Source organism: Aspergillus udagawae, assembly GCF_001078395.1.
Source record: "Aspergillus udagawae IFM 46973 DNA, scaffold_10, whole genome shotgun sequence".
Taxonomy (NCBI): domain Eukaryota; kingdom Fungi; phylum Ascomycota; class Eurotiomycetes; order Eurotiales; family Aspergillaceae; genus Aspergillus; species Aspergillus udagawae.
In genome coordinates this window covers 567,685-584,774 of record NW_025091273.1, presented here as the reverse complement: position 1 = coordinate 584,774, position 17,090 = coordinate 567,685, and the positions used below count along the sequence as shown (strand labels likewise).

The 17,090-nt window shown below is 49.8% G+C and overlaps 9 protein-coding genes across 9 annotated transcripts; 5 read left to right on the top strand and 4 right to left on the bottom strand.

Moving 5' to 3' along the window:
• Positions 1-58: 58 nt before the first annotated feature.
• Aud_002015 (uncharacterized protein) lies at positions 59-1,074 on the bottom strand (the record flags this gene model as incomplete). Its single annotated transcript, XM_043296017.1, has 2 exons — positions 59-235; positions 295-1,074. The coding sequence occupies 2 exons, from the start codon at positions 1,072-1,074 to the stop codon at positions 59-61; spliced, it is 957 nt and encodes a 318-aa protein (XP_043151952.1).
• A 476-nt stretch (positions 1,075-1,550) lies between these two features.
• Aud_002014 (uncharacterized protein) lies at positions 1,551-2,675 on the top strand (the record flags this gene model as incomplete). Its single annotated transcript, XM_043296016.1, has 3 exons — positions 1,551-1,726; positions 1,777-2,003; positions 2,056-2,675. The coding sequence occupies 3 exons, from the start codon at positions 1,551-1,553 to the stop codon at positions 2,673-2,675; spliced, it is 1,023 nt and encodes a 340-aa protein (XP_043151951.1).
• An 893-nt stretch (positions 2,676-3,568) lies between these two features.
• Aud_002013 (putative general amidase) lies at positions 3,569-5,274 on the top strand (the record flags this gene model as incomplete). The annotated part of the gene is made up of 3 exons (XM_043296015.1): positions 3,569-4,978; positions 5,024-5,108; positions 5,159-5,274. 3 exons carry the CDS (start codon positions 3,569-3,571, stop codon positions 5,272-5,274), a joined length of 1,611 nt encoding a protein of 536 aa, XP_043151950.1.
• Positions 5,275-5,882: 608 nt separating this feature from the next.
• Positions 5,883-6,490, top strand: Aud_002012 (uncharacterized protein; the record flags this gene model as incomplete). The annotated part of the gene is made up of 4 exons (XM_043296014.1): positions 5,883-5,979; positions 6,050-6,109; positions 6,161-6,311; positions 6,373-6,490. The coding sequence occupies 4 exons, from the start codon at positions 5,883-5,885 to the stop codon at positions 6,488-6,490; spliced, it is 426 nt and encodes a 141-aa protein (XP_043151949.1).
• A 155-nt stretch (positions 6,491-6,645) lies between these two features.
• Positions 6,646-7,666, bottom strand: Aud_002011 (uncharacterized protein; the record flags this gene model as incomplete). The annotated part of the gene is made up of 2 exons (XM_043296013.1): positions 6,646-7,458; positions 7,505-7,666. 2 exons carry the CDS (start codon positions 7,664-7,666, stop codon positions 6,646-6,648), a joined length of 975 nt encoding a protein of 324 aa, XP_043151948.1.
• Positions 7,667-8,268: 602 nt separating this feature from the next.
• On the bottom strand, positions 8,269-10,966 carry Aud_002010 (putative glycosyl hydrolase; the record flags this gene model as incomplete). Its single annotated transcript, XM_043296012.1, has 2 exons — positions 8,269-9,663; positions 9,713-10,966. The coding sequence occupies 2 exons, from the start codon at positions 10,964-10,966 to the stop codon at positions 8,269-8,271; spliced, it is 2,649 nt and encodes an 882-aa protein (XP_043151947.1).
• An 859-nt stretch (positions 10,967-11,825) lies between these two features.
• Aud_002009 (class I SAM-dependent methyltransferase) lies at positions 11,826-12,512 on the top strand (the record flags this gene model as incomplete). Its single annotated transcript, XM_043296011.1, has 1 exon — positions 11,826-12,512. The coding sequence occupies one exon, from the start codon at positions 11,826-11,828 to the stop codon at positions 12,510-12,512; it is 687 nt and encodes a 228-aa protein (XP_043151946.1).
• A 493-nt stretch (positions 12,513-13,005) lies between these two features.
• Positions 13,006-14,735, bottom strand: Aud_002008 (GIY-YIG nuclease family protein; the record flags this gene model as incomplete). Its single annotated transcript, XM_043296010.1, has 2 exons — positions 13,006-14,360; positions 14,426-14,735. The coding sequence occupies 2 exons, from the start codon at positions 14,733-14,735 to the stop codon at positions 13,006-13,008; spliced, it is 1,665 nt and encodes a 554-aa protein (XP_043151945.1).
• A 1,174-nt stretch (positions 14,736-15,909) lies between these two features.
• On the top strand, positions 15,910-17,027 carry Aud_002007 (uncharacterized protein; the record flags this gene model as incomplete). The annotated part of the gene is made up of 3 exons (XM_043296009.1): positions 15,910-16,050; positions 16,158-16,904; positions 16,962-17,027. 3 exons carry the CDS (start codon positions 15,910-15,912, stop codon positions 17,025-17,027), a joined length of 954 nt encoding a protein of 317 aa, XP_043151944.1.
• Positions 17,028-17,090: the final 63 nt, after the last annotated feature.

Below are 17,090 nucleotides of genomic sequence, written 5' to 3'. Positions count from 1 at the left end.
TCCCTGCATGATGCATGCGTAATATACACAATGGTCAATACCAAAACAATGACCTAACTCATGGCTCGCCGTGCGACACATTCGGGAAAGCCAGAGTGATGACAGTAACCGTGGTGATGAATCGATCTTCGGGAAGGAAGACAATGCAGATAACGCGGCTGTTAATGGCGCAGCAGCTAAGGATGATGATTCGCTGGCGGTCTTCCGTCTCTTGGTACTCGCCACGTAGGAGGGGCTGAATTTTCGGATGTAGTCGTTACAATGTGATGCCGGCCACGAATGTTCCCGCTCTACTGACTGAGTTGGGTCCAGGGACGGACAATACCTAGCGCTGGAGACCACTGCGACGCGACTTCCACCGTATGCACGTCCGCAGACGAACGTATCATCGGCGTCCTCATAGAGATCATGGTTCACAAGAAGACACAAAGCATATGCATCCTTGGGAAGTATGCTTATCGCCACATCTAGGAGATCGTCGAGGTTCAATTGACGAGGGTAAAGTTTGTCAGGGCATGCCCGCGTCCGAATGCCAACGCACTCGTCTGAAACAGCTAAACCAAGGAAGTGGGGTGAGCTCTTGGATTTCTGGCCATCCCAAGGAACAAATCGAAAGTCAGGTACTCGGAGGAGCTTGACGGGGACCCCATGGTAAAATGCCGCGAGGTAACCGACGATGTCTTGCGGCGTAGGCCTTATTAACTGATGCTGCGTCTTGCCCACTCTAGGAGAAGTCCATGCCTGCGCGAACCGGGCGTCCTCGTCATAGTCCGGCGGCGCGACAACATAGACTGTCCTTCTGTCCGAGGTGACTTCGTTGCGATCCTCCTCGTCCAACCACTGTTGAAATGATTGCGGTGGGTACTCAGGATCTAGAGCAAGATCGTCGCCAGGTAGAACCAATGGAGCTGGAAAGATGTTTGGATCAATACGGCCATGTTGTCCTTGGGATCCTGCGGGTCTTGTGGCCACAGTCCTTTGCTTCAGACTTGGTTGTTTATAACCTACTTCAGCAGCATGAGGAGAGGAGTTGTAACACACAGAAGAATGGGAGCATCTTCGTTCTGAAGACATTTTTTGATATCTCTCTTCAATATGTTAGGACATCCGAGAGGGGAAATCTGCAGAAGACGAAGCCGCTCGCCGCTACAATCGCGTTGATATATTTAAGCAAGGAGCTGATCAAGGTCTTACAAGTTGAAGAGCAGACAGTACATTATAGTGAGGGATGGGCAAATTAAGATACACAATTCGTAGTCTCTTGAGATAAGACCGCCATATGTTAGACGGATTGACGCAGCATATTCTGCCAAATAATGAAAAAACAGTATTTGTGTTTGTTGACGAGGCCGAGAGTGGCTCCGAATCTGGCGTTGCTGAGTGATAAGGCTGGATGCTCAGCCACACGATAACATCTCACGTGACCACAGGGCCCATGGCAGGATGGCACCTACTCAATTCACCCACCTGCCGCTTTCACCGTCACGATTCACTACCTACACCAAACCTGAGCATGCAATGATGATGAGATTTATCATTTCATCCCCAAAATGAACCAACAAATCGAAGAAACTGCTCAGCAACAATCTCGCAAACTCCAGGAGCGACTTGACCAGCAGTCTGAACTTCGCGACCGGGCCCTTAGGCAAGAATTCGGCAGAGTGCACGAAAGTATCGACTATTTAACCAAGGACAATGAGGCTCGGGACAAGGGCATCAAGAGGGAGTTCCGCAATGTTATGAGAAACTAGAGCAGCACGATGGGATATTTGAGAGGTTGGAATTAAAAGTGGACAAAATGTCTCGGAAGGTTGACAAGATTGACACCTTCGAAGCATCATTTGCGACCTTCGAAGCGTCATTTGCGAATTCCAAGGTGGCCCACCTTAACCAAAGGATACAAGCCATCCCTGTGTACGACGCCCTTCATCAACCAGTTCCGGTTCCAAAGTGTTTCCCCAAAGCTGCTCTTAGACTCTATCGAATGCAAGATCGGAAGAACTGTACATCATTGTCACACTATTGCCAAGTCTTAATCTTGCTAACATAAGAAAGGGAATCAATTGAAGACCCTTCTCAAGCATTACAACCTCGAGAAAGCGACCATTCGGCTTGTCGACCGTGGAGAGCTTTACGACTCCTCCGACTCCGATAGTGATTCCGACGCTTCCTCCCGTTTCCACGCTATCGACGGGGAACTTGACCGGGCTATCGAGTCCAATCCGTTTGCCGCCATGTGTTCGCTAGGCCGTCATCTTGGCGTGGATACAGACGCTCTCCATGATCGGATCACGCAGCTCGAATTTCAACAGAAGAAAGGCACCGTGGCCAAACGCCCAGCGGAAGACGCGGGAAGTTTTAGGAAGATGATACGAGACTTGGTCACGGGGGCGCTGCAGCCTGGCTCGTTCACGAGAGCAGACCTGCTTCTTGATGATGACTCTGAAGGAAAACATACCAAATTGGAATGGGAGGTCGACTCGGATAAGTTCAAACGGGAAACGGCTCATCTTCGCATTCGTAACACCGAGGCCTCCCGCCGTGCAGCCAGCGCCAAAGACAGCCGGGGAAGTCGCCCACAGAAGGATTTGGAGGTCCGCTCACGTCAGTCCAAGGACAGCCTGTCACCAACCGAGAAGATGACCACTTCAAGCAACCGATTAGAGGGTCATTAGCATCGCCAGAGCTTTTTGATTGTTCTATCTTTTCTCCTTTTTTTGATGATTTTGGCGTTAGGGAAGCATGTATAAGATACCCGGTCTGGCTTCCGAGGATTCTGGTTGCTTTGGAAAGGCGTTTTGGTGTATCTAGGCTTAGTAGGATGTCAGCTCATGGAGGCGACTCCCTCGGCATCAGCATAACAGTCTCCTAGAGAGGGCCGCTCTATGGGTATGAATACTACTATTCCTACTTCTACTATACCACACATTAGATTGTCATTTTCACAACGCTTTGGGGCAATATTTATAAATTTTTCGACACCTTGTATATGTCTCTATTTCATCATTAACATGATACACATTAATGCAAATGCATGACTACATGTATGGAATAGCGGTTGGCACTAAGCCCACAATCCGGGGAATGTCTTCATATGCGGAGAAGCAGAGCGCGCAAATATCGCTCATTGGCTGCAGCACCAGGCCGAATACACGAAACGGATATCAGTCACTAAGTTTTATTACTACCTAGCTATCTTACCGTCTAATTGTGGGCCTGCTTCGTCTAGGGATATCAGGCAGTTCTCATGTTGAGATCCCGAGTCACTCTGCCGGAGAAGTTGTCAAGTACCAGGAATCTCCACCCTTGGAACATGCGTCTATTCACATGTCTCGTAGAGGAATACCAACACTGTCGCGCAAAAGTGCTTGATTGGCCGGATTTGGTTATTTTCTTCTCGCCGGTTGCCGAGTCCGCTTTGTCTGGTCCTATTACCCCTCATGCATGAGATAATACTGCCGCAGAGGATAATGGAGACAAAGCTATATAAACCTCGATGAGTCCTGGATTTGTTTCCTTGTTGCTATAACGTTACACCTCTATTACAGTACCACATCATCTTCCCACCATGACCGCCCTCGACTGGCAACAGAAAGCTCAGCTTAAGCAGTCTGACGCTGCTAGCAAGATCGCTCCCGAATGGAGGCTCTCTTCAGATATCTTGAATGCTATCTCCCACGAGTCAAATGTCCTTAGGATTCCGACAAATTGCGGTATCCTTTCTGCTCGTGAGCTCGACATCACCGAAAATTATGACGCCACTGCTCTCCTGCAGAAGTTGGCGGCAAAAGAGCTCAGTGCTGTGGAAGTCACAACGGCCTTTTGCAAACGTGCTGCTATTGCCCAGCAGCTTACCTCCTGCCTGACTGAAACGTTCTTCGACCAAGCACTCAGCCGAGCTCGACAACTGGATGACCATCTGGCGTCTACAGGAAAGACCGTTGGACCCCTTCATGGCCTTCCCGTCAGCCTGAAGGAAAGCTTCAACGTTGCTGGCGTGCCAACCTCTCTCGGGTTTGTCTCCTACCTGGACCATCCGGCGCCAACCACAAACTCAGCGTTGGTCGATATCCTCCTCACCGCCGGTGCTGTTCTCTATGTCAAGACCAATATCCCGCAGACAATGATGACGGCAGACTCGCATAACAACGTGTTTGGCCGTGTCCTCAACCCACACCGCCGCAATCTCACGGCGGGGGGAAGCACAGGCGGGGAGGGTGCTCTGATTGCCCTCCGCGGCTCGGTGCTAGGCATCGGAACCGACATTGCAGGATCCATCCGCATCCCGGCGCTGTGCTGCGGGACAATCGGATTCAAGCCGTCTGTTGGCCGGGTGCCAAACGCGGGTCAGACACCCGCCGGTCGAGCCGGGATGGTAGGAATTGCGGCCGTTACAGGGCCTTTGTGCCATTCCCTCAGGGATGCCGAACTCCTCCTCCGGACTGTGTTCAACTCGCAGCCGGAGGATCTCGACGACGGCGTCGTGGGCTTCCCGTGGTGTGATGCACCCGCAAAGGATGTGCTCACCATCGGCGTCATGGCAGAAGACCCCAAGTACCCGCTTCATCCGCCCATGCAGCGGACTCTGGCTCTCGCCGTGAAGAAACTCGCCGCGGCCGGTCATCGTATCATCGATCTGACCGGAAAGTTGCCCAGCATCTCCGATGCCTGTGAACTGTCTTTCCGATACTTCAACATGGATCCCGACCGGACAGCTTTGAAGAAGATCTCCGATAGCGGCGAGCCTCCCGTCCCCTCCCTGAGCGTGACATATAATGTCGACGAGCCTGGACCGGAGCCGACGCTGCGAGAACTGTACGATATGAACGTGACGCGGGGCGAAGTGATGGCGGAGGTGCGAAAGACGTTCCTCGAGAATCGGCTGGATGTTATCATCGGACCAGGGTACCAGAGCTGTGCTGTTCCTCACGATGAATATGGGCAGCCACCATATACGGTTTTCTGCAACTTGCTGGATGTAGGTTCTAATCCATATGATGCAGGAACCTCGCTGACTTGTCAGTACCCATCTTGTGTTCTTCCCTTTTGCAAGGCGGAGGAGGCTGCCGACGCCGAGTTTGTGAGAGATGTCCAGTACATCCCAGCGTGTAAGTGTCCTCTCTTGTTGCGGAGAACTGTAGCTAACGGGCAAATGCAGACAAGCCTAAAGAAGTCGAAGGTGCACCTTGCCACGTGCAGATCATCGGCAGAAAGCTGAAGGACGAGACCTTGATGCAGCACGCCAAGGTGATTGAAAGTATATTATCGAAGTAGAGGCCATATTAGAGCCGTTCTCTGTTTCAATGATAGTATGGCCTTGTGTTTCTGAACGTGATATACGGTACGGAGTAGTCGATCGGCATTGGAAAAGTGAGCATCCCATCAGTGGGTGACGGAGGAGCGGATCAGCAGGGCATAACAAGCACATACAGGAATTGACTGCCCAACAGTAGCATCGCAATGATACTGGTCCACAAGAATCTAGAACCGGTGATGAAGATGAATTCTCTATATATCTGACACAATCCCCACGGAGTACTTCCGGAGACTCGTCACCATGCAACTTACGGTCAAGACCGGGGAGTCCAGATGTAGATGTGATGCTTAGCCTGTCACGCTGAGTTTAACGTGCGGAAGTTTCTCCTTAATTTACAACTTGATGGACATCATTGCTGTAGATATTCCACACCGACAGACATAGAGATTCTCCATCAATTCTGGCCTGATACTGCTGACCCACTCTCTTGAAACGGACGACGCGGCAGGTCAGTATGACATCTCCATGTTGTTTCGAGAAAAGGAGACCTGTCGCCAACAAGATATAAAGCTCACTAACAACCATCATCCGACAGACATCAACAGCATCGCAATCCACCGCAAATATGTTTTCCAAGTCTCTGATTTCCGTGCTTCTCGGCGCAACCCTTGCGCTGGCTACTCTCGATCCAGCAACCTCCAACACTAAGGGCAAATGCCCTAGTACTTACAACTGCTCTCGTTAGTACTGCTTTCTGTGGTCTATTGGGTCGAACCAACTGACAGTCAACAGCCGCAAAGACATCCAAGGCAATTCAGGCCGCGGAATGCTCTCACAACACGCGGACATCCAGTACGTACCTAAACTTTCCTCTAGACGCTGCATTCTCTAATACTCAAGCAGAAACACAAACATTTGCCGTCTTCGTCACCGACCACCAGTATGACTCCTCCCATGGGGCTCCATACGGAACCTGCAAGGCGTACACCTGCACCGCGCCGACTGACTCGCAAATGACCAACGTCGATGAGGATTGCTGGACGTTCTTCTGGAAGTGAGTCAAGACCAGAGGCAATAGCGGTATACAAAGCAGCACAAGTACTAATCTTATACAGTGGCAATGGAGAGTCTTCTGGCGTCGGCACCGGTTGCATTAAGAGCCCTAAGGACGGTACCTGTGGCTGCGAGAACTCGGACGGAACTTTCGTTTATGGTGGGACCAACTGCTCTTAGATGGAGATTGAGTTGCCGCGTCAGCGATCGTTGAGTGTTATAGTGATTGTAGGCTATTGTGGTTGTACGGCTGGCAGCGGAGAAGTAGATATCTCGCCAAATATTGTCTTTCCGAGAGATCAAAGACCCTCAGAGCACATCTGGGAAGAAGATTATCAATATTGAAGAAATAAACGTGCGCCTGTTTGACTGTGATCGACACCTAAAAGATATCCCAACCTCATCCTCAATGACGAGGTCGTTGTCCTAATCTTGTCCAAATGGGACCTGACCCATGATGCCAGCGCACGGCGACTACCAAGCAATGCGATCTTCTCATTCACAATCCGAATTTCATCTGTGGTAATCGCTACGGATCCCAGCACGGTCAATGGCCAGAGAAGATAACCGAACAGGAACTGGTCGGGATCGATAGACTGGATCAGGCCAAGACCCTGGCGTAGAAGAAAAGAAATTCGCCCCTCGACCTCCTCGGACGGGACAGATATGTTGATTCTGAGGATAAGGATGCGCATGGCCAGGATATACAGCATACATCCCTCGTTTTGAGATTGGGGTTTCCTTTCCCACTGCAGTAATTCATCGTGTAGTCTTTGCCAGGTGAATATGTCGGAATGACAAAATGGCCCGGCGACGCGTGCCAGCCGTGTAACATCGGCTATTAGCAAGAAGAATTGGTACGATGTGCCCAATATGGGCTGTGTGGACGGATCCTCGGCAGGCCCATTCGGTTCCCGTTCAGTAAAGTAGCGATCAAGGTACATTCGGCGGTCAGGATTGCTGAGTGCATCAAACGTGGGATCAAAGAGCATCATGAGCGCGCTGTGATACAGAAATGATTCCACACAAATCCTCTCGAATGCGCAGACTGGTTGTTGATTTCTCTCTGCCGGGAATCGTGATGTCAGAAGAAAGCCAGCAGCTGTGGCATGGGGTCCAAAATTTGGTGGTGAATCAGTTCGGAAGCTCTATATTAGGTCAGTATTCATCGGCTAGCTGTCACGGGCAGACAACCTCGTAGACGCAAAGACATATTGTGGTAGCTAATAAGCCATCCTCATTCCTGGCGTCGTTAGCATCCGCAATGCTGGCACGAAGCTGTCGGATAGCGAATATGTAGCTACGCATGGCCAACTGATGATGGTTCGCTCGGTCTACGGCAGCAATGGCCACCATAATGCCCATAAGAGGAGGAAATTCGAGTCCCAATCGCAGCATGTACGATTGATCCGTGTATCGGGACAGGCAATTCTGTCGCACCAGACGCGGATTTACAGAGGTCGCAAAGTAATGATAATACTCCTCGGAACTGTCTGGTGGAAACGAGAGCAGTCTTGAAATGGAGTCTTGGTGACGCTGTCGTCGTCTATCGACTGGCTGTGTCGCTGTGGTTGGCCAAGTGCAGTTGAGTTGACCGCGACAGCATCCCCCGCATTGCGGTCGTCGTTCATCGCACTTCTTGCGTCGTTGGCGACCTGGTAAATTAGCGATAATCTAAAAACACCAGGGCAAAAATTTACATTCGAGACAGCCTGTTCTCGTTCTGAGTCTTGCTTTTGATGGATGATCCATCGTCGAGTTGTTGTTGATGGAGAAACTTGACAACGCTTTTGAGTGCGGCTTCGTCTTCGGGAATCCCCCCTTTTGGTCGCTCTTCACAGTAACACTTTGACTTGACTTTTATTGGACCGGGTATTGCTCATTGATTTAGTAGCAAATGCATCATACTTATATAGAAGCAGTTCCCTCTCACACATCTCGGACCACACCATGGTCAATTACGACAAGATAGTTCTCTTCACATTTACACCAGACAGTATAACCTCCCAGTTGCTGCCACCTCCCGGAAATGCCGCTGTCAGGGTCACGCTCTCCCCCTTGAAGATAGTCACATAATTATCAGACCAAAACACCGGAGTGATCTCTTCCTCCGTATTCTTGTTGATGACGGACAGGTGCATAAAGGCGGCCGGGCTTGCTGAAGGGTTATTCAAGACAACCTGCACCTGGGACAGACCGTCCCTGGCTGGCAACGGCTTCAGCGATGCAGTTACGGTCACAGTCGGCATCGATATCAGTGCCTTGTAGTTGACATACTTTGTGACGGGAGTATAGTACCAGTCTGATTTTTTCCAGTCCAGGACGTCGTTTTGAGCAGACAACCAGTATACATTGCGGCTGAGGATGGCTCCTGTACTTCCATCTTTGAGCACCAGACGGAGAAATGCGACGTCCTTGATCTGAGAAACTGCTTTGATTGGGATAACCTTCTTCGACGCATTTGTTGTGGCCTTAACTGTGACCTCCTGGCTGAAGATTGGTTTGCCATGCAGGTCAACAAGGTCAACAGTGACAATGCGAGGCCCTTGCTTATCAAGAGAACGATTGATAAGGTAGACTGCACGCTCCTCATAGTCATACGCCACGTGTTCAATCCTTGCACCGACTTTGGTCCCGAAATATGCGCCAGCTGGACTCAAATAATAGTCAAACAGCTGCCAGTGCAGATTCGGCCATGCGCTGTTCAACATCCAGTATATGACACCAGTGGCCGGACGAGTGGCATTCTGGCGCGCGGAGAACGCTTCGAATTCGGCACGCGTGGCCTCATAGTCCATCATCTGTACCTTGAGGAGATAATCATCCAGGCTGACAGGGGCGCCGTACCGCGCAAAGAGAGCTTTGTTATACAGTGCGCGATTGTAGAAAGAAGAGTCATACCGCGACATATGATACTGGTTTTGATCGGGTTTCTTCCATAAGGAATCCAGTTCCTCTGGCGACAAGAACTTCTTTAGACTGGTCAACTCGGGCGTCCCAACACCAGCACCCTCTTCAGACCCGAATCCAAACGCAGCACCCATCTGGTCACCGTAGAAATAATTTGGTGGCACCCAGTCATACGGGCCATCCATCTTCATACCAGACGGTCCGAGAGCTTTTGGGTATCCCCGCTTGCTGGCGGATGCAATGATCGGCACTGGCCAATTCAGGCTATGCAACGCATCGAGATAGATCTTAGTTGCACGATCGTTGGGCCAAAAATCCGATCCGATCAGAAAAGCCAGCATGGACGGATGGGTCTGCATCATCGCTGCCTCATGGAGCATGGAGGCATTGGCAATGGGGTAGTCCTTCTCGGTCCATTTTTCTCCGTTGGCTTCATTATTGTACTGTGCTCATTAGCATTCTGCGTCACTGATGCAAAAATAAACGACTTACATCCCATCCCTCCCATTTGTCACAACATTCCCATCCAGCTATCACCATCAATCCCATTTCGTCGGCCAAATCATATAATTCCGGATGCTCCTGCTTACCCTCCAGTCGGACGGTGTTCAGTCCCATGTCGAGCATATACTGGAAGATCTTCCGCACACGATTGACATCAAACCGAAGAAACATATCAGACGAGTACCCTCCACCGAGAACGAGGAATGGCGATCCGTTCACGGTAAATGCCGTGTCGTTGTGAGAGTTGACATGAGAGTTTACCTGGCGAATGCCAAACCGCCTTTGAAGCGCAACATCCGAGGTCTTCCCCTTGTCAACCGTCGCATTGACATTGAGTGTGTACAAGGGCTGGGACCCCCATTGCGCCGGCCACCACACCTTGGGCTTTTCGATCCTGACATTCATAGTTATAGTCTTTGTCTCATGTGGCTGGATAGAGAATCGCTGGGAAAGCGCAAATCTGTCAGTGTCAGACTGGATGGTTCCCTGTACAGTACCGTTGACAGTCTCATTCTCATGGTTCGTGACGTCCACAATAACATTCACCGTGACCGGCTTCCCATCAGGCTTTTTGAAGTTGGTCAGCACACGCGGCGACGAAATCGACACCGGGCCCGTCTTTGTGATCATGACATCCCGCCATAGACCCGTGCCATTATCCGCTGGATACGGATTCCAATCCACGAATCCCAGCGCGAAATCCCGGAGATAGTTTGTCGGATACGCCTGGATGAGCAGTGCGTTTGATTTAACCTGCAGGTGTTTCGTAATGTCGTACGTGTGACCCCCGTACGATCCCTGCTGAACGGAGCTCGGTGCAACCAGCACCCCGTTGACGTATATATCCGCCTTGGAAGTGATGCCATGCGTGCGAAGGAAGTAATGCTCTCCGGGGTGTATCTTGTTCTCAATCGAAAGTTCATGTCTGTACAGCCAAGGTGCTTCGAACATGGCAGTATCACCGATTTTGGTTTCCATGTTGTTGGAGTAGAACAAGGTTGTTTCGTTGAAGACGCCGTTCTCAAGTAAACCTGCCATGACGGTCGCTCTCGCACCAACCTGATACCAGGAAGAGTCGTCCATTCCTGGCAGTGACCACGCAGAGACGTTCGACACCCCAAGGGAGGAGTGCAGTCGCCATTGACTGAGCGTGGTAGTATCCCCTGTCGTCTCGCCTATGCCATAGACGGCAGTTACTCCAAACACCGCCACATATAACGCATATAAAATAATCCAACCCATTTTGAAGTTGATTGAATAATTGCCATTACAATCGAAGCTTTTGACAGAGGAAGAGGAGAGATAATATACTATCGAGCATCCAGTCTGTAGGCTGCCGGCGAAGATGTCAAAGATCCCCGGTTTCACCGATGGTTCTGCAGCAGAAGCGATCCTTGCATTGAAGATCTCACTGTGGCTTGTGATAGGTTGTGCCTTATGTAACCATGGTAGTTTAAATGGTGGTCAGTTGGATGATCGAGTCCTGATCAGGTCAAGCGAACGCCATTGTTACATCAGGGACTTGGGGGCCAAACAATCCCGGTTGAGCAAGGCGGATCCTCCCGAAGCAAATAGCTCATTTCCTGTCAGATGGTTTGTTGATTCGCATGACGATACAAGTTATCTTCTCCTACACAGTCACAAAAGAATAACTATGAGCAGCTGGAGAAATACTTAATAATTACTTATCATTAGTACAACACTACAATTTCATGATCACCTTTTGGGTTTAGTGTCCCCTCGTGTTTATTCCACTAGATGGCTCTTTCTATACTTTTTATATTGCGTATATACCATACCACACTGCTATATATATTCTCCTATTTATCCGTCCCTTCTAGGGACTGTTATATTCCTAACTTGTCTCTGAGCCCCGAGCCTCCAGATAAGCTATTACTACACCAAAGCAAGAGAAAAGATCCCGTGGGGAATTCCCCGCTATAAGAGTCACGGTCCGTGACTCACGAAGCATGATCTAGCGGCCTAGCCTAATAGAGACTCCGCATTTATATTTATTGCTCACCTTCCAGCTCTCAAACACAGAACAAGTCTCTCTTAATCACTTACCCAGAAACCGATTAATCAATATTGCAGTCACGGAATGGCCTCATTATCTCCAACCCTCAAAGAAAATGTCAGAAAGGCCTACGACAACATAGCTGTCGAGTATGCAGAATGGACCAAACCAAGCTATCCTACCCGCGTCGGATATCTCCAAAAACTGCTCGCATACCTTCCTCCCTCACCAGTTGAAAAATCCGTCCTTGAGTTAGGCTGCGGTTCTGGCCAGCCTTGCACTACTATCCTTGCTTCCAACCCTAGTCTGAAAGTCACAGCAAACGATATCTCACCTGTGCAGCTTGCGCTTGCCGCACAGCATCTCCCTTCCACAAATGTATCCCTGATTGAGGGGGATATGATGGAGCTGTCTTTTGAAGATCACAGTTTCGACGCCGTGATTGCAATGTATTCGATCATTCACCTGCCGAGGGAGGAACAAGTGACTCTATTGGAAAGGATATACAAGTGGCTGAAGCCTGGGGCATTCTTTCTGGCGAATTTTTCGGCAGGACCTGAATTCGAGGGGTCGTTTGACAAGCACTGGTTGGATGGGACGGATGGAGAGGTATTTTGGAGTAGCTGGGGAGAGGAAAGGACCTGTGAGATTCTGTCTTCAATTGGGTTTGAGCTGGTTCTCAGGGAGGTTGTCGTTGACACTGAGGAAGAGAAAGGAGAAGGAAAGGAAGTTCCCTTTTTATGGCTTCTGGGAAAGAAGGCGGATAATTGATCAGGCCATGAGATTCATCCATGCTTATACAGCCTTCTGGAACGATGACTGCGCAGTGCATCTTTTTCCCAAAAAAAAAAAAAAAAAAAAAAATAAAATAAAATAAAAAGGGCCTCAGCAGCTCTCTCAAGCTTGGCAACTGCTTAAGGAAGCAAGATACAACTCAACCTAAGCAAGCTTCCACGGAACAATACAAGAGGATAGATTGGAGGATTAGGGAGTTCCTTCGCATTGATGTGAAAATACTCTATATATCCACCGTATCTGGAACTATCAGCTCCAAATTTGAGAAATGCTTTGAGGGGAATGATTGGGACAAACTCTGGGGAAATATACGCTATAAGAGCATAGGGTTCGATTTTACATCGCATATACAGGGATCCCCCTAAAGCTCAGGGATAGTCTCGTGTTTTTCTCGAGCAGCCATGGCGTATTTGTCGTCTCTATTTGGACGGCAGAGCACGAAAGTAGAGAAGGATCTGGCCTATAGGATTCAACGGACATCGCTCTTTCGTCGTTTTGCACCGGCTCTCGGGCTGCTTTTACCGACAGTCCTTGTCGCTCTGTCCGGAGTCAAGAAAGGGTTTGCACTGTTGTGCTCTGCTTTCGGTGTTTCAGACATTTCATGGACAGCAGTGGCACTTTCATAGCCTCGGGTAATCCTTGAGACATTGATAGGTTCATGGACGCTCACTGAGCGCCTTTTGGAGGGCGGTTCTTGTCCTGCAATCTCTGCTTCACTGACTGTGTCACGAAGGATCTTGGGTTCTGGCGAATTCGAAGCTCTCCCACTGGCCTTCTTGCCTGGTGCCCGAGAAATGGGTTGCACTTTTGTCGATTGTCTGTCACTTGGAGTGTCGCCTAATCCTTTCATGATACTCCAATAGGCCGAAAAGCAAGGTATGCTATAGTACCAAAAGGATTTGCGAGTTGCGTTGCTTGAGAACCAGAGCCAAAACATCAACAACAAAAGGAGACGCAACTGAGTCCTCGGGGCCCACAAAAAAGCGGCTAGGCGTATCATCTTCTCGTAGCCGTCAATGAGAATTAGTGTGCGATTCCCAAAGCGCCGCCACATATAGTACATGACTTGACGGAGAAACCCCCAGCCAATCCTCATGCGACATTCGTACTCGATATAATCAGAGTCTGTTACGTCCGTCCATGCTTTCAAGCGTAGCCTGAGACATGCTTGACATGAGCTTGAACCAATGTCCGCGGTGGAGAGACATTCAGTGTTGGGGCACCTTAAATGGCTAAATGCTTTCCCTCCCAGAAGACGAAGTCTATCCCTCCAGAAAGGAGACAGTTGGAACTCCTCGTCGTACGGATTGCACTGCAGCCAGCTGGACCAGCAGTTGAGGATTTCTAAGGCCTCCTGCACTCTTCCGGTAAAGTATTCTTTGTGGGGCGTACAGCAGGCGCAGTCGAATGAATACCTCATGTTGGCGAGTTCAGCGTGCGCCAGCGACTCCAAACGTTTGAACCAAGGAACGGAGTCTCCTCGGGGTACCATATCCACCACTTTGAAGGCGGGCTGTTTGCATTGACTTCGGTGCTTTTTTTCACGCTGCAATAGACTTTCAGATTTTCCCAGTTTGAAATATCCTGCCTCATTGCTCGGATCTGTGTATAAGTAGGCATGCCCTTGCTTTTGCCCTTCTTTTTCCGTGGCGGTCTTCAAGATAACCTCCTTGATTTTGAGTTCCAGCTTCCAAATCGGCATTGATCCTTCGGGGGTTGAGGGAGTACGTGCAAGAGATGGTCCGGTGTCACAGCTTTCCGTAGCAGTACGGCCATTTGGACTGTCCATTGGCGATTCGGGAGGCCTATGAGGTGTGTCGTGAGCTGCAGCATTGAGATCTTATTAGCGCACTGCCAGATGATGACTTGGCTAGAATAAGGATTCTTACCCAGATCGCTATTATTTACGTTCACTTCTCTCGTATTATCGACTTCATCCAGCGTTTCCACTTTCGCATCTCCTCCAGAAAAAGATACATCTCGGATATAGCGCCGGAGCTTTCGGGGTTGCAATCTGGCGGCAGCCCGAGGGGAGGGCGATGGACTGTTTTCGGATAGCTGACGATCCGAGGCATCCAATTCATCAGAATCGGATATAAGTATGGGGTCCTCAATAGAATTACCCGATTCTGGCGGTGTTACCAGAGTAGGATACAAAGCAGTCGAGGGCGGTGTCACTGGCGTTGTTTCGTCGGACATGATGGATTCTTCAGGCGAATTTGGCGTTCATTTGAAAATGAAAGAAATCAAGCCTCGCGAACCAGCGCTCGAGAAAAGGGACGGAATTTATGCATCGCGCTGGGCCGCACAATCTCATTTCCCTATTTCAAAAGTACCCCTACCCCTGGCAGGGCTGAGAACCGCCTGGAGAACAAGAGAGCCTCGATGCATAGCACAGCCCAGGTCACTGTGGCTTTCCTGCCTGTCTACCCCAGCCGGCGCACCCCATTTCGTGGCACCATGTCGCTATCAGCCTTGGTGGCAGTTTTAGCACGAAAACCCTTGTCGCAAGCTGCAGTAGGTCAAACATATATATGGTCATCCGCCGCGCGAGCGTTCGTAGGACTGAGAGTTGGCTGTTAGTGCCTGGCGCTACTGCATGTACACTGCCCCATGCGTTTCGAATTTGACAGGGGTTGGTTCTTTTTTTGTCACCAACGGTTCCCGGCTTAGCGGCTGGAGCGCAATTTAAGGTATTCCTCCTTTAGTGATATGCATGTTATTCCAGGCAGCAGTAAGGTAAAGGTAGGTTCTGAAAGTAGAGTGACCAGGAACGGGAGGCACTTACTCGGGTAAATTATTTTCTGATATCGCGCCTTGAAGTTAGGATGAAGCTTTTCTATGGCAAAAACAAGGGATATCATCGAATGAACCCCTTCCTGGAGCCAGCCACAACCGGGGGTGCCGTAATGAAAAATAGCTGTATAAGTCCATTCGGCACCCTTAAGAATTATTCAGCGGCCTGGTGAAATAGCGTGTTTGATTTCATCTCTGTGGCCTTTTCGTTTATGTCCCGTAGGAAGCGACGAGCAGTCCCAATTCGCGGATCCCTCTCTGAACGAAGAAGTCAGAGTCTGGATACTCGAGGATCAGTTCAAGATCCAGGTGATTCTCCAGAGTCACCTGGCAAATCTTACGGAAATCAGCTTTGTAAGATTCTTAAGTGGCGCGTGATTACAGCCATTTGCAGTATTCTCTCACAGCCAATTCACGAGGCCCGGCAATTTTGAAAGGCTCTTCATCCAAAGGCCCGGGTAGGGACGAAGTGACCGAGGAAGCGCTGCCATTTTGTCCTGGTAAAACATTGATAATGGTTGGAGGATATGGTGGTCCAGTTGTTGGCACATCAACTTTTTTCGATTTTCTTCTTGCCATGACTTTACAGGGTCAGGTCTCGACGGATATCATCAGGGACGTCGTCGTGATCTGTGCCTCTGGCATGGAAGGCGAACCTGGGCGGGACTGTTCATCAAGTACCCAGTCATCAAGTCAATTCAATGAAATTGAGTCACTTGTTTGCCAAGGACTGAAATTGAAATATTAAGCTTTGATTCTGGACTGAGACGTTTCCTTGTGCCTAAAGCTGATCGATTTTCGACCATGCTCCACCACTAAAGCTAGATTACTGCATATACCATTCGTGGACTGGAGTCAGAACTCTGGAAAGCTCGGGAGCAGCACGCTGGTAAATCTGCTGCCTTGAAAAAGACTGTTCAGGAGCTGGAGTCCGCCCTCAGCCAGTCAAAGAAATCCAATGCAGGCCAAGTCGCGGATCTTCAACAGAGGCTTCAACGCTTGCAATCGACCGCTGCCTCCACCAAGGGCCAACACGAGACCGAAATCAGTGGGTTCAAGGTTATAATTCGATCTTTGGAATCTGATCTCGCCGCTGTGAAGGGAACGTACGAGGCTGAAATTGCTGATCTCAAGCAATCACTCGCGACCGCCAAGTCTGATCTTGAAAGTGAACAAGAGAAGTCTACAAAGGAGATTGAGAAAATCAAGGAGGATTCCTCGTCCAAGGTTTCTGCTTTGGAAGCTCGCGCTGCAGATGCTGAGCGGAAGGCAGCGGAGGCAGAGTCAAAGGCCTTGGACAAGTCGTCGAAGGACCTTCAAACAGCAAATGAAGGGTTCTCTTCCAAGATCTCTGCACTGGCAACTCGCGCAGCCGAGGCCGAACGTAAAGCAAAGGAAGCCGAGTCACACGCCCAGAGCGCTGCCGCAGCGCTCAAGGAAACCAAAGCCCAACTTGTGAAGGCTCAGACAGAAGTCAAAGACAAGGAAGAAGCTCGCCAGGCCACCCAATCTGAATTGGACGACTTATTGATCGTCTTTGGAGATCTCGAGGCGAAGCGAACTGAGGATAAGGTACGTCGCCATCTTTTTGCCCTATCGCACTATTGAGTGCTTACTAACTATTCTTAGAAAACGCCTCAAGAGCCCGGCCAGGAAGTTTCTGAAGACGAGGATGAGGACGAGGACGAAGAATAGCAGGTTCTATTGTTGTTCTGAATGTATATAGCAATGGATCACACTTCTCAATCTTGCATCTGC